Source organism: Gymnoscopelus microlampas (assembly GCF_963454915.1).
Source record: "Gymnoscopelus microlampas genome assembly, chromosome: 18".
Classification (NCBI taxonomy): domain Eukaryota; kingdom Metazoa; phylum Chordata; class Actinopteri; order Myctophiformes; family Myctophidae; genus Gymnoscopelus; species Gymnoscopelus microlampas.
In genome coordinates this window covers 38173625-38188701 of record NC_139955.1, presented here as the reverse complement: position 1 = coordinate 38188701, position 15077 = coordinate 38173625, and the positions used below count along the sequence as shown (strand labels likewise).

Genomic DNA, 15077 nt, shown 5'->3' with positions numbered 1-15077 from the left:
ACTATCAAATTCACAATACAGCTTCAACTTATCATGAAAATATGCCAGTATCATTAATGTGACAGTTAAATGAAAATGCATTTTTTTTTAACTTAACTAAAAGTATCAATACTGCAATGTAGAAATACTCTGTTAGGGCGCCCCCCATCGCACTTTTATTTTACCTCTGGGGCGGAATCTGCCAATGCTTTGTCAATTCAAATGCATGGATTCATGGTCTTGCCAAGAATCCATGCATGTGAAGCACCTGCAAGAATCAAGTGGGTTTAAAACCCTCAACAGTGTCGTGTAAGACTTGTGAAAATAGCTGATCTACAAGCTCAAAACGCATCGCTCTGTGACGTGTTGTGAGCTTGTAGATCTGCTATTTTCAATATTTTGGGATTTTTACTTTTTGGGAAGATTTTGCCTATAATGACATTAAAAAAAAAGAAAAAAGGATTGATTATTAATCGATTAATTTAACAATTATCGATTAACAATTATATTTTATTTTCATAATCATTTACATTGATTAGTTGGATTAACTGTTGCACTCCTAGATGGATGTTTTCTTGTCTACAGGTCTGGAAGGTCACATAGTACTGTTACTGTATATAAACAATGGACAGTACCCGGGACCAACAGTAGGGGCGGCAATACGTCAAGTGGCGTCTAGAGATAAAGTGGTCGTCAGAAGAAGAAGAACATACCCACAATGCAGTAGTGAAAACAGCTGCATGGCTTCATGTAAACTAAAGCAGAGCTCCTAATCCAGCTGTTTTCACCATAGATATATATCTATGGTTTTCACTTTCTGGCTGTTGGAGCCGTTTTCTCAGCAGAAGTGTTGATTGAAGTTAATCTACTGGCTGCTGAAGGAAACAGGGTGAGTTTGTTCATTTAATCAGTGGTTTAATGCAGTGGTTCTCAAACTTTTTCATGTCGTCAAGGACCCCCAAATTGACGCTTATTAGCCCGCGGACCCCTATTTGAAAAGATATTCCAAGGAGGACCCCAATAAGAGACGACTTTTACAGCTCTAGTAGTGATTCTCAAACATTTTAATTTCAAGAACCCTCAGTTTGACATGCATTATGGCTACAGACCCCCATTTAATGGCATTTCCATCTCTGGGACCCCAATTTATATTGTAAAATCAATGTTAACTTAACTCTGAGAGAGTACAAATGGAACCAAATGGACCCATCAGGGTCCATTTGGTTCCATTTGTACACTCTCAGAGTTACAGACCCATAAGGGTCCATTTGGTTCCTAACTATCTATCATTTAGCTGGGGACCCCCTGGAACTCCCTCAAGGACCCCTGGGGGTCCCCGGACCCCAATTTGAGAACCACCGGTTTAATGCACTGATTCACGTCAAGGACCCCATATTGATATGTATTATTTGGCCATAGACTAATCTGATAATATTTGCTGCCAGGTACATCCATATTCCATAAGAGAACAATATTTGTCAAAATGTTTCAAATGTAGCAAATTTACAAGCTCACAACGTGTCACAATGCCAGTAGGTTCAGGCATGGCCATAAAAAGTGGTTTCGGACACTGTTTCTGTTTCCAGTGGTTGACTTTTCTACACAACGATCCTGTGTAGTAGCTTTTGTTATGAGTACTAGACCTGATGATTTTTATAATAATGGCATTTAGTTGAGGTGTTTCTGTTGGAAGGCATTGTTGCAACCAGCATGTTGTACCTACTTGACAGCTAGCCCCTTTCGGAACCTTGAATACCTCTTTTATATTTGGGAAGGCGGTATCCAGGGTCCCTTGACAGTCAGTCCATTCTCCCTGGTACCCGCTGGTACCACTGTCTGGTCCCAGACAAATATAACGTCGCTTAAGTGTTGCAGAGATTTTTCATGGTAACAGCCCAACTCACTCCAAATCCAACTCACTCCAAATCGCGTCCAACTCACTCCAGACATCTCCCTCCACAGCAGAGCCCAACTCACTCCACACACTTGCCCAACTCACTCCACACACTTGGCCAACTCCCTCCACACACTTGGCCAACTCACTCCACCAATTTAATTTGCACAACTCACTCCAAAAATTATTATTGAGGAAGACATTTGTGCTTAAGTACAATATTGAGGAATTAAGTACAATATTGAGGAATTTGTTACTTTTAACTCTATTCTGTTTTAGTCTGTAGACAATGAACATCTATTTTGATATAAAGTTATACCTAAATAATTAGATGTTATTTTACAAGGTGAGGCACATTTTATTTATTTTTTAAATAAAATGAGACATTTTGAAAGTGCCTGCATTATGCAATGACCAGGTGATAGGCTATATAGATAAGGTGTTGATGTGAATGGGTCATTTGTATGAAGTCAATTAATTATTCCAAGAATAATGTAAATGGCATGAAATGGGGGAAAAACACACACACGCACACACACACACACACACACACACACACACACACACACACACACACACACACACACACACACACACACACACACACACAATAATATTATAATTTATAGCTGCAAATTAACTAGTAAAACAAATACATTTAGTGGAGTAAAAAAACAATATGTGGATCCAATATGTAGTGGAGTAGAGGTAAAACCATTGGAAGTTGGGAATACTCAAATAACGCACAAATACCCAACATTGTACATAAATACAGTACTTAGTTACTTTACACCACTGACACATTGAACCAATATTACACTGGTGACATTGCATGGAGTGAGTTGGGTTTGGTCCTGGAGTGAGTTGGCTTTGGTCCTGGAGGGAGTTGTCCCAGCCCTGGAGTGAGTTGGCCGAGCCCTGGAGTGAGTTGGGCGAATATTTCTTAAGTCTTCATGGAGTGAGTTGGATTTGGAGTGAGTTGGGTGGTATTCTTTTTCATAGATACCCCCAAATGCAGTAGGCTCCCGCGGAAACGTGCGTTGATCGGCGCTAATCGGCGTTGCCATTAAACATGTCTAATCAATATTTTAAAATGTAGTTTTGCTCTCTCTGGAGCACCATGTCCCACCTTCCCTGTTTTGTGACGTGACGGGAGGAGTGGCATGGAGCGCGGAAGAGAAGAAAACTTGATTTTAAAATATGGATTAAACATATTTAATGGCAGCGCCGATCAACGCATGTTTCCGCGGGAGCCTACTGCATTTGGGGGTATCTTTGAAAAATCTCTGCAACACTTAAGCGACGTTATATTTGTCCGAGACCAGACAGTGGTACCAGCGGGTACATGGGAGAGTGCATTGACTGTCAAGGGACCCTGTATACCACCTTCCCAAATATAAAAAAGGTATTATGGGTTCCGAAAGGGGCTACTTGACAGCCTGCATTGTCTCATGTTTCTGGGAAAAAGTCTCAAATCAAATCTGTACATCTGTACAGAATCAGATGTATGAAATAATCTTTTCAGCCTTCTTGTGTCTATACCTTTGACTGTATGCACCTGTACTCACTTTGATGATTTTGTAAAAATAATAAATTAAATAATTCTATCTATTGAACATAATTTATTTGTCTCCCCATAGCTGTTCTAAGACATGGATCCACCACCACCCCCACGACGGAAATGGCGTCCAGTCAGTAAAAGGTGGAGACAACAGTTAGAGAAGCTTGCGTACGCTGACAAAGTTGTCAAAGTTGGAAGTTTTGAGTTTGTGAATGATAAACTATTCCGCATAGCAAAGGGAAGTGATGGAACTGAGGTGTTCTTGGGGTTAAGAGATGATGGCACTGAAGTGGCAGTGAAGAGAATGTCTAAATCCAACTATGAGGTGTTGCAGAACGAGGAAAACTTTTTGAGTCTTCCAGAGCTTGACGATCCTTCGATTGTACGATATCTGGGCTTTGTAGAGGATGATAACTTTGGATACCTTGTTCTTCAGTTATGTGAATACACACTGGAAGAACACATCATAAATACAGATTTTGAACTGAAGAAGCATCTGGCAAAGCAGGTTCTCACAGGTTTAACAATACTCCATTCTCAGAATCCTCCAATTCTCCACCGGGACATCAAGCCCCAGAATGTCTTAATTGGTAAGCTACAGAAGCCAAATTAAACAAGCAGATAAAGTCAGAGATTTAGGCACCATTCACTCATTCACTGAATTTATATTGATTCATCTAAATCCAAACCCTTTCATTTGGATTTTATTATAATACCTACCCTGTTTGCCCTGCAGATATTACAGGGAGGGCCAGATTGGCTGATTTTGGAATAAGCAGACAGTTGCTCCAAGGACAAACAACACATCTCACAAGCAGTGCTGGAACAAGATGCTGGAAGGCAAAGGAGACCTTGGATGATGATAAACGTGTACCGTATAAACGCAGCACTGACATCCAGGTTTGTTCTTATTCTGCATCACAACAATTAAATCAATGAGTAACACATGCATTACTGTCACTAAATGTTTACATTCATTCTAAAGGTGGCTGGGATGTTGAACTATTACATCTTGTCTGGAGGACAACATCCATTTGGCAGAGGATTTAACTGTGAATTTAACATTTACAGTGGTAAGTATGATTTAAAAGATATTCAGGATGAGGTTGCCAAAGATCTCACCAAGAGGATGATCAATGAAGACCCAACGAAAAGACCTAAAGTGGAGGAATGCTTGGCTCATGCCTTCTTCTGGTCAGACAAAAGGTACAAGAAACAGGCAAACATTTTCTGTTGCCAAACAGTGCAACACAAAAGTCACTGACATATCAACAGGGGTGCAATGCTCAGTGGACGGGGTTGCACGCCGAGCAACCACTTATTTGGCCAGGGGGACGCGCAGGCACATGCATAGATTTAAAACTACTTTAAATTCACACTTCATCAACGTTTACAAAGACTCACGCCAGGTACATTAACATAGGAATTAGCCTATATGCATATCAATTGTCCATTGTGTGACCTGTACTGTAGGTGTTAAGCGACGTGCGCGTCACGTCATTAAAATAGAGAGCAACCACTTCTCAAATGAGTATAGCATCACTGCATATCAATGATAATTGTAATTGATATCATGGCTTAATCGAAACCCCATCTCATCTTTAACAGTAATTAAGTAAAGTATGTTTTCTGCCTACATGTGTTTTAAGTGCATTTGTTTTTTGCTGCATTATTTTGTTCGATTTCTTCCAGGAGAGTAGAGTACTTGGTTGGAAATCTAAATATTATGCAAACGATCAGTCCATGGCAGTATCCTGTGACATTATTAACACTATGCAACAGATGGAAAGACAAGGTGACTAAAGCATCATTTGGGTTCACGTCTGTCTTTATGTCCACTAGGCCAGTATATTTGATCTTTAAGTTCTTTGGTTTTCCAGTTGCCACCTGATGTGGTTCAGAAGATGGAGGGCAAGGAGAGCTACCCTGATGATCGATTAGGATTGCTGCGCTTCATAAGCAATCATCATGTGTACTAGTAAGTTAAAAATAACACAATCTCCACATGCACTAGTAAGTTGAATAGGATTTACAAATAACACAAATTGTAGCCGCTCCTGCCCTTTCTTTGGGTTGAAGACGATAATCACTAGAGAGATAACATTGGTATCCCAACCTGAAAATGTATTTTCTGTTTACTAAAGAGCTGGAGAGACAGGGAGACCCCTGTTACTGAACAAACACTCTATAGCAATGATTACTTTCACAATGAATATAGGTGTGTTTTCAGAAGAGATTTGAAGGGAGAGCTCTGATTGGCTTAGTCTCAGATCCTCAGGGAGGGCTTTCCAAAGCCTAGTGGACCGGGCCCCAAAAGCTCCGATCACTCTGAGGCGGGTCGTAGGAACATCCAAGAGAGCCTTATCTGATAGCTGTGATGACTAAAATCATTATCTTTGTCTGTTCACAGTGCTGAGGATGCTGCTGCTAATGACCTGTTGAAGATGTTTCCTGGTCTGTTTGAAAGTGTCTACATGGATGTGGAACATCAAAGCTGGAGTCCGTTCAGGTACATGTCTTAGTGTTTAACATTAAACACACTGAGGTACACTTAGTGTTTAACATTACATTATTCCATCATTATGCCTGAGAATACCATGGATTTACCCAAATGTGTCAAAACTCTGTCAGGGCTTTTTACACAACCGAAGACCTGATCCTGAACAACATGCTCCGATTGCTCCGTGGCCTCCCAACCTGGGACGACACCTGGAACGACCTCTATAACGTCACTTCTGTTCGTCCCATGCCACAAGAGAGGCTGCAGCCAGCCTCTCTTGGCTGGCCCGAGACTGGCTCCCTGAGGGCCGAGACCAAGACGGTGGAGAAAAGTGGCTCCACCGTCCGCCAGGCCTTCCACTCCAGGTAGGCCTGGCGGAGATCTGCACTCAGAGTTGCACTATTATTATTATTATTATTATTATTGTTTATTTTGTCCTGCCTCTCACATGTTGTCTCCTTGGCCAGCTGCCATGTCACCGATGCCTAAATCTGCCCCTGGGCCTGTACTAGAACTAGTAATCAACTGTAATATAAAACAGTGTGTGAGAATGAATGACACTAAGCTGAAACTTCAAGGTACAAAGCACTACAATGTACCTTGTTGAACCACAGCCTCAGAATGGATGTTGTACTGCTGCTCAAAGTGCATCACAACATCACTGTGTCCTTGATGAGCAGCCATCAGACAATACTGATAACATTCACATCACAACTAAAATACTTTTAAAAGAACAAGGATACCTGCTTTCACCCTGCCTCTTCCCAGTGTTAAGTTCATACTGATCATGACACATATCATAAAAAAGTAATTATAATGGATAACTAACCTAATTAATTAAATAACTATCCTAACTAATCTTCATCATCATCCTTGTCTTCGTCTGTGCTGACAAGAGAGGACAGGAAGCCAAGGCTGAAGGTGAAGAAACGGCCCAGAGAGGAAGAAACGACCCAGACAGTTTGGCCCTCGACAGACAAGGTCCTGGATCTCAGTGGGAGTGGACAGCCGAAGCTCATCCAGGCTCCTGCTGCCATGCAGCCCCGATCTGCTTCCACCGCCGTAACACAGGGGGTGGGGCCTTCGGGGGCCACGGGGGTCCCTGTGGCCCCTGCTCTAATCACAGCAGAGCCTCTGAAGTGTAAGAACTTACTTTTCACCGTGATCAAGCTGGTGACTAATTCAAAGGAGCTGGTTAAGAACCTGCTTTGAGGCCAAGATTGAGGCAGAGGAATTCACCAGCTGGATGTACATTTACAATGTACTTGTTTAAAGTAAATGTACAATTTTAATTTCTCTCTCTGTAGTCTTGAAGCCGGAGCAGAAGCATCAGTCTCTAATGGTCACCTCAGATGACTTCCTACTTCCTCCTGTACGTATTCATACTACATTTAATAACAAATCTATTTATTTATTTTTGAAAAAAAAAAAAAATTCTAAAATTATAGCAAAGAAATGTCCTAGTAATGTGAGGGAAGGACTTATGAATAATTAATGAGCCAAATGTCAAACAAGAAAGACAGGCACCGTGCCAAGTTCTCCTGAGCGAGGGAAAAGAATCTGAATCTGTATGTTTTATTGTCACATCACAGGTTAACAGGTTTCACTTTCCATCAGTGGAAACCTGTCAGGAGGACAACCTGGAACTCTTATTCCAGGAGCTGGAACAGGAGCGGATCAAGAGTATGTCCAAGTTCCCCTTCCCGCACAGCTACGGTACCAGTACAGGCCTGGCCTTGCCACCACCCTCCCCCAGACCCTGCTCCCCCCTCTCTCCCCAGCCTGCCCCACCCCCCCCCCATCTTAATTTAATAATCAGGGTTTAGTTGCAGTTCACCATCCAACACTGTCTGTGTGGATATATTATGTCTCCAGTCACACAGTGTCACATGATTTTTCATAATCTCGCTCATATCCTTTATGTGGTCCGAGTCACGTAGCACATCCTACACCTAACCTCTAGATCATAACACTACAGTCAGTCAATTTATATTTGTAATCATCCCTGAAATCCAATCATAATGTTGCCGTTGCCAAATATTTTGTAGGAAAATAGAAAGTACATGAATTTGAAGAATCTGAAAATTGTCAAACAATGGAACAATATCCCTTAAAAAGTAAAATGAAAGATAAGGTAAAAACCAAGGAACTATAGTAACCACTGAAAAGTAATAGCTGCAAACATCACAAGATGGCGCTCTCCAATGAACTCAATGGAGGGGAGGGTGGCCATGTTGATAGCATTCAGTAAAGTGAGTGGTACCTCAGGCTGGCTGACTGCTCTCTGTCTCTCCACTGCAGGTATGAGCCCCCTGCAGCAACATCAATCCCTGATGATGCTGCAGGGCCAGGGCACCACGCCCTCCCAGGGCACCCCTGATATGATTGACTGTCCACAGGGCAACGTGGGAGGCAACAGGTGAGAATAAAGTCACTAAGAGTCAATTATCAGAAAATAATAAACTGTGTTCTGTATAACGTTCTATAAACAAATGCACTGCTCACAGTCTGCAGTCTGGCTGGCAGAGTTTCTATCCTTCATACAATTGCTCAGAAAGTGATGCAAATGATATTGTTCACGTCTATCATTGTTGTTATAGCAGTTATAGTTGGATTAAAAACCTACCTTTTTAACAAAGCATTTTCTTAGTTTTATCCTTAGGTTTTATCAGACAAATTACTGAAAAACCTTGATTATTTCTCTTACAAAAATCAGGTATTTTTTTAACAACTGTATTTTCTCTTATCCTCTTTTCAATATATATGAAATTAAATTATGCCTTTTTATTCATGAGGTACATACATTAACTGTAAAGGTACACATTAAGGCATATACTTTTTTACAGGAACACACACAAAACAACACATTTGTGTAATAAGGGAAACTTACTACTGATAGGCTTCTAATAGAAATCTGGAGCGCCTCAGTGTGTCTGCAGAGTTCAATGAATAATCCTCTAATTGAATAATTTAACAATTGTGTCAGACCGCTGACGACGTCAAACTCCTTTCAACACTGTTTTTCAGATATATAGCGAATTTCATTGATATTAATCAATTCATCTCAGCTAAGCTCTCATTTGGAGCATCTCAGTGCCCTACAGAGTTTAAATCAGACAGTTGACAACGTCGTCAGACGGGGGAGGGGGGCCCTTAGTAAACGGTATAGTTTGGGCCATTCATCAATCAATTGAACATGTTTACATGCGATGCACATTTCCATCTTTATGCAGGGCTAGCTCCTAGTTGTTTAGATTTCATAGTCTGACTCTGAGCAGTGAGTGATGGAATGCAGGCAGAATAGACAGCGAACAATGAAGGGAGTCTAATAGATTGCGCCCTCTGCTGTTTGCATCGTGATAATTTTTTTTTATTTCACCGCTTTAAATCGTCACCAGTTTGAATCATTACATGCCTACATAAAAAATATAATACTTAACTAACTAATTAACTAATTGGCTAATCTTCATCATTGTCTTCCTCTGTGCCAACAGAGAGGACGAGAAGCCCTCCCCGGATCAGGACAGCAAGGCCGCCTGTAAAGACCAGGGCATGGATCCCGTCTTCACACAGGTGTACGAGCAGCCGCGACACATGCATTACCCCACCCACTTCCCAATCCCCCAGGTAAGCACCGTCACAGGCAGGTTTTTGTGTGCGTTGTAGTGTCGTGGCTTTTAAGCAGTGAGGTTTCACAACTGAGGGAAATATAATCTAGTGGCTAATTGGATCGTCTTTGAAAATGATACGTTCAGGGGTCTCATTCATCCACACTAGGCAATTTAACAACTTTTAACGTCACAATGTTGGATGCTTTAACTCAGGGGTGGGCAGCTTTGATGATGGAGAGGGCCACTATATTTCCACAGTCACTCCAGAGAGCCACATTGCATATACTGTCGGGCAGAAACCTCTTATCTCCGTATTTTAACTTTTTTCGTAAAGTTCCCGCTGACAGGTGCCGCTCCTGGTGCCACTCTTCACTAGAGTTTAACTTATTGCTTTGTTTAACTTGTGTTTTTAACTTGAATGTAAAGCACTGTGAACTGCATTTGTCTGAAAGGTGCTCTATAAATAAAGATTATTATTATATTATTATAAATGGTGGGCCATATAGGGTACATATAATATATTTTTTATTTTTTAAATTACATTTAAGGCCTAATATTTCTACAATTGCTACTAAACCCATGGATAGCCAGGGCATGGGCATAAACAAGAAATTGAAATTTTGGTCTGATCGTGCATGTTCAAATCATGTACTGTAAACATTATCTCGGAGACTCGGACCGTTTATCAAAGCATACATTTGGGCTGTTCTTTATTATTTCTTTTACATTTTGGAAAGAAAGAAAAAATCCTGTTTAACATGAATGTGCCCACACTGTTTAGGTTCCGTCTGGACCTGTATCCATCCAGAGCAGCAGCAGAAGCAGCCTCTCACCCCCAGGCCATTTTATCTACAGAAACGACGACAATATTTTGATCGAGGAGCATGAGGCGTTTGCGTGGATGGCCGACCTCGACGAGCTTCTGAACGAGCGGTATCAAACGGGTCCAGATCCATCTCCTCCTGTCACCGCCGTCCTACCGGATCTGCCACATTTCTACACCAGCCTAAACGCCTACGCAACCAGCTCTCCACTGGTTCCTTTCCCACCTCCCCACCATCATCATCACCACCCGACAACGAAGATTGACGAGCCTCAAACGGTCCATGGCGTCCAGGTCAGTGGAGGACAACGTTGATACACCATGATATTTATAGTATAGAAACATCCAAATCACCATGATATTTATAGTATAGAAACATCCAATACACCATGATATTTATAGTATAGAAACCACTGTATTCTGCTAGTAAAACAGTATGTTATTGGTGAACCTGTCAAAGATGCTTGTTGCTGACTATGACTAGAAAAGAAAATTATTCTAATGGACTTCTTCTTTTAACAATGATCCTCTTGAGAGATTTAAAACACAGAAGCTCTATAGTTAAACCATAAAATGGAGCCAACAGGATTATTCTTTTGCAATAACAACAATAAAGACATGAAGTAGATTAATCAAAACCTGATGATGATTCTTACAGAGTTCTGTTTTATATTTTCATCACACACAGAGTCGTCCAGAAGAGAGACTGTTGGCTGTGCGGAGCAGCTTCATCAAAGGTATTTCTCAAGGCAGTCTCAAAATGATCCTCGACAAACTTTTGGACGAGAAGGTGTTAAACTACTCTGAGCTGGAAGAGGCCAACGCCATGCAGGTGAAAAGTGATACGGCACGTTTTGTCATCGATGCGGTGACGAACAAAGGATCTGCTGCACGTTCAATCATGATAAAGATTCTCTGTGAGATCGACCCATACCTCTCTGAACATCTTGGGTTGAAGGATTGACTTGTACCGATGTACTTAAAATACCTCCAGTGTCTAGGTGAATATGTGCTTCTTTTTTTCTTTCTGAAGATATAAAAGACAAGTTGGATTCATATTTTTTATGACACCATCATCTCTAGAGCAACTTCAACGTTAATGAGCAATGGCGGGTACGATGCCTTGCTCATGGTCGCTTCAACAGGATGCTGTGTCCCAGAGACACTACATGTTTTTACATGAAGATAATTTGACCAAAACATTGTACTGTTCCCTTTAAAACCGGGAAAGCGTCCGTGTCATTTTAGATTTTAGCGTTGGCTATTTGAACCCACTAAGACCTGAGGCCGATTCTACAAACTGCTGATTCAGAAGGCATTTGTGGAATCGGCCTCAGGTCTTAGTGGGTTCAAATAAATAGTTTAACCAAAACATTGTACTGTAATATAGTTCTGTGAAGACACAAACATCTAAACCACTAGCCTAAAGGGGAATTCCCCCTTGTTCCGGGGAGATATTAGTCTTTTTCTCATCAGGCAGAGGGCTCTGAGACATTACTGCTACACTGTACACAGGACAACTGCTTTTTATACATGAATACAAATAAAAGGTTTTGTAAGTGAAGACAATGTGCAGTACTGCTTTGTTTTTCTACTTCATTATAAATATGATATGTGTTGATGACTGAGTAGTGGCTTCATTATAAATATGATACATCATTGGGTTAATTAATCTTTGTTGTGTGTGTTCACACTCTATTTAACAGTGACCTCTAATAGAGTTTACCCAAAGTGACACCAAGTGGCCAAAGTAGGTACATTTTTACTATATATTTCACTATATTACAAAAACAAATACAAATGACTCCTTTTTTACTGATATTTTCAGACATCATTTCAAACGCTAACATTTCATTTAGATCCATACTTTTTTGCAAACCTACAAAACAATGCTGCTGGAAACACACAGCTCTGAAATCCCTACATTCTCTTCTTGCAAGATTTAAGAATGACTTCAAATTATGGCTCCACCTGAACTAGATCTGAACACTAACTGGTCATAGTAAGATATTAGTGTCCCATGTATTGCTCCAAACTTTATATATAAGGATACATGTTTCTATGTTTCATGGTTGTTTGTGCAGTTTGTTGCATGTTGTTCTATGTCTGAACGTGGAACCACAATGGAAAAAAAAATGTGTACAAAGACACAGTTAGCATTTTCCTAAATTGTTGTGTTTTTGTTTTAACTGCCAATTTGATTGAATACTTTATTAACAAAAAAAAGTACAGTTTCATACAAGAGGATGTTGAACCAAGAAAGCACTATGGCTTTTTTCCATGCGGTCCTGTAAATAGTATCTATCTATCTATCATTCTATCTATCTATTCATTCTATCTACGAAAACATGACTGTGATCAAATATCTTCCATTTTATTTGCATGAGGATGTTTATGAGTTTTTAGAATTCCAGGTTCCTGGAACATTCACAGAACATTCATAGTAAAAGACAAAGACGACGCAGTACTAGAATTCAATAGGTCACCGATTTCAATGTAACAGACCAGAAATCTCAACAAGAATCGGGTCACTTCCTGAACGTCGCAGAAATCGATAGGTTACTAGTTTCAATGTAACAGACCGGAAATCTCAACAAGAATTGGGTTAATTCCTTCTTGAACTCACAGAAATCGATAGGTCACCGATGTCATTGTAACAACGGTGAAAGCAGTGCCCGGATGGTTGTAGTGTGACGCAATGACCACAGACAACCACAGGAGGGCGCTAATGTTACGTGATCATTACAAACAGACGCACAAGTTCAAGTGCATGTTGTCCCAGTGCTCTGGTTTAGTGTTGCCATGGCTGCTTATTATAAGCGGTTTTGGGCATGCTTTTCTGTAGTTTCTTGTAAATATGGTTGTGGGTTGTGTTTTTTGGGGGGCTTGTTAGTAAAGTGTAGCTGCTTTAATATTTGGGCTTGTTTCCAAATTGTTGTTTAAGCAATAATTAAGGACCCCCAAAGTATTTCTGTAGCGCAGACCCCCATCTGAAAACATTTTGTGCCAGGAACGGTCCCCCATACCAGATTTGTGTTGTTAAAATGTTTAAAAAACATTCCAAATATTTAAAAAAAAATATTCAAGATAAAAAAATAAATAAATGAATAGCAGATCTACAAGCTCACAACGCGTCGCATTGTGAGCTTGTAGATCTGCATTTTTTTTTTTAAATCTGCTATTTTCAAATAGCTGATATATAGGGTTAAAGTGCTCATGTGGCCTGTAAAAGATCCATAATCACGCGTCATTCTAGTGGAATCTTGAAGGCACTGCTCCTTGTTTAATGCAAGTTCGTCCACTGGTTATGGTTGATTTATGTAGGTCCTCTGGATTATAGTGCTCACTGACTGCACACGTGCATGGGTGCTTCCACGAGTTAAAACTTGGTGCCTCATCTCTCTTGATTGTCCTCACCCATTTGGCCAACTGTTAAACATATATGAATAGAGAAGTGTTCAACAGTAGAAGGAGCGAGTTGAGGAGGAGATTTTAGACTCCGAGCAGCTCTGTTAATCTGTTTCCTCAACATAATTCTATACCACTTGAATGGCAGAGAGTGTGTGTGTGTGTGTGTGTGTGTGTGTGTGTGTGTGTGTGTGTGTGTGTGTGTGCGCGTGCGTGCGTGCGTGCGTGCGTGTGTATCTGTAACCAGAGAGAGAGAGAGAGAGAGAGAGAGAGAGAGGACAGAGACTCCAAGGACAGAGATAATTAAAACCTTTTACCATTTTATAGAGCGTCCCTTTGTTTTGTCAAAAAGGTATTTTTTTCACTGGACTTTTACAGTCCTATTCTGCCCCCAAGTGGCAGACAAGAAAAGTCCCAGGCATGTTAAATCTTCAGCATGGGCCCACTGACAGTGATCAGATTTGATTTGATTTGATTTGATTTTCCTTTCCTTTCAATTTACCTGTGAAATGCCATACGCCATAAAAAGCAGTTGTCCTCCTGCCAGAACGTGATTGCAACTCGTACCTTTGCAGCTCGTACTAGAGCTTATGTCCTTAATAAAACCATTAAAAACTATATATATATATATATATATATATATGCCCTCCGTACTTTTTACAAGTCCTGCTGAATAAACTGAAGATTATTACTCATTCTTACTTGTTACAGAGTTCCTTGTCTTGTGATATAGGCCTACATAATTCTGCCAAACCCCCCCCCCCCCCCCCCCCCCAATCAAGTTTAAAATACATTCTACCTCACTCTTTTTTCTTTCTTTTTGTAACTTGTGAGAGACATGCACTTTTGGAATTGCTCTCTCTTTCGCTAGAGAGTAACCAGCAAGTTTGTGAATTTATTTTCATGGGATTTCCACTATATATCGGTCCATTACATGGGAAGGTGAAATCAATGCTGTGTTCAGTGTGTTGCCTGAACGATATGGAAGACTGCACTTTCCCATTATTATTAGTTGCTCAACAAACAGCAGACCCATGGGTTCCTTTAGTTCACAGTGATTCACCGTTTTCATTATTGTCATGTTATATACATTTTACCCCACGTGCCTCCAATCTGTGATAAATGTAAATCAATTGGTATATTGTTACATTTAATATATATATCCTATCTGGTCGAGGACATTTTGTTTTAATCCTGAGGTTAACCATAGGACTCTCTCCTGACAGGGATTTGGCTCTTTTGCATGCATGCTCAGAAGACTCTTCAACTACTTACGCTGTATACTTTGTTGGGTTTATGCC

General features: G+C 40.6%; 1 protein-coding gene across 2 annotated transcripts; it reads left to right on the top strand.

Annotated features, from left to right (window-relative positions):
- Window positions 1-711: 711 nt before the first annotated feature.
- LOC311065355 (uncharacterized protein) lies at window positions 712-11663 on the top strand. Of its 2 annotated transcripts, none has more exons than XM_084085664.1 (15): window positions 712-868; window positions 3514-4024; window positions 4171-4334; window positions 4420-4640; window positions 5127-5229; window positions 5315-5412; window positions 5845-5943; window positions 6066-6299; window positions 6831-7075; window positions 7242-7306; window positions 7527-7617; window positions 8236-8353; window positions 9429-9561; window positions 10327-10662; window positions 11057-11663. In XM_084085664.1, exons 2-15 carry the CDS (start codon window positions 3526-3528, stop codon window positions 11330-11332), a joined length of 2682 nt encoding a protein of 893 aa, XP_083941790.1. In that variant the 5' UTR covers window positions 712-868; window positions 3514-3525; the 3' UTR covers window positions 11333-11663. The 2 variants fall into 2 exon arrangements, with proteins under 2 accessions (XP_083941790.1, XP_083941789.1); XM_084085663.1 differs by having other exon boundaries at window positions 7527-7650.
- The last annotated feature ends 3414 nt before the right edge of the window (window positions 11664-15077 follow it).

Coding starts and splice junctions, on each gene's coding strand:
- LOC311065355 (XM_084085663.1), top strand. CDS start 3,526: ATGGATCCACCACCACCCCCACGACGGAAATGGCGTCCAGTCAGTAAA. Junction 4,025..4,170: donor GCCCCAGAATGTCTTAATTG/GTAAGCTACAGA, acceptor TTTGCCCTGCAG/ATATTACAGGGAGGGCCAGA. Junction 5,230..5,314: donor GCAACAGATGGAAAGACAAG/GTGACTAAAGCA, acceptor TTGGTTTTCCAG/TTGCCACCTGATGTGGTTCA.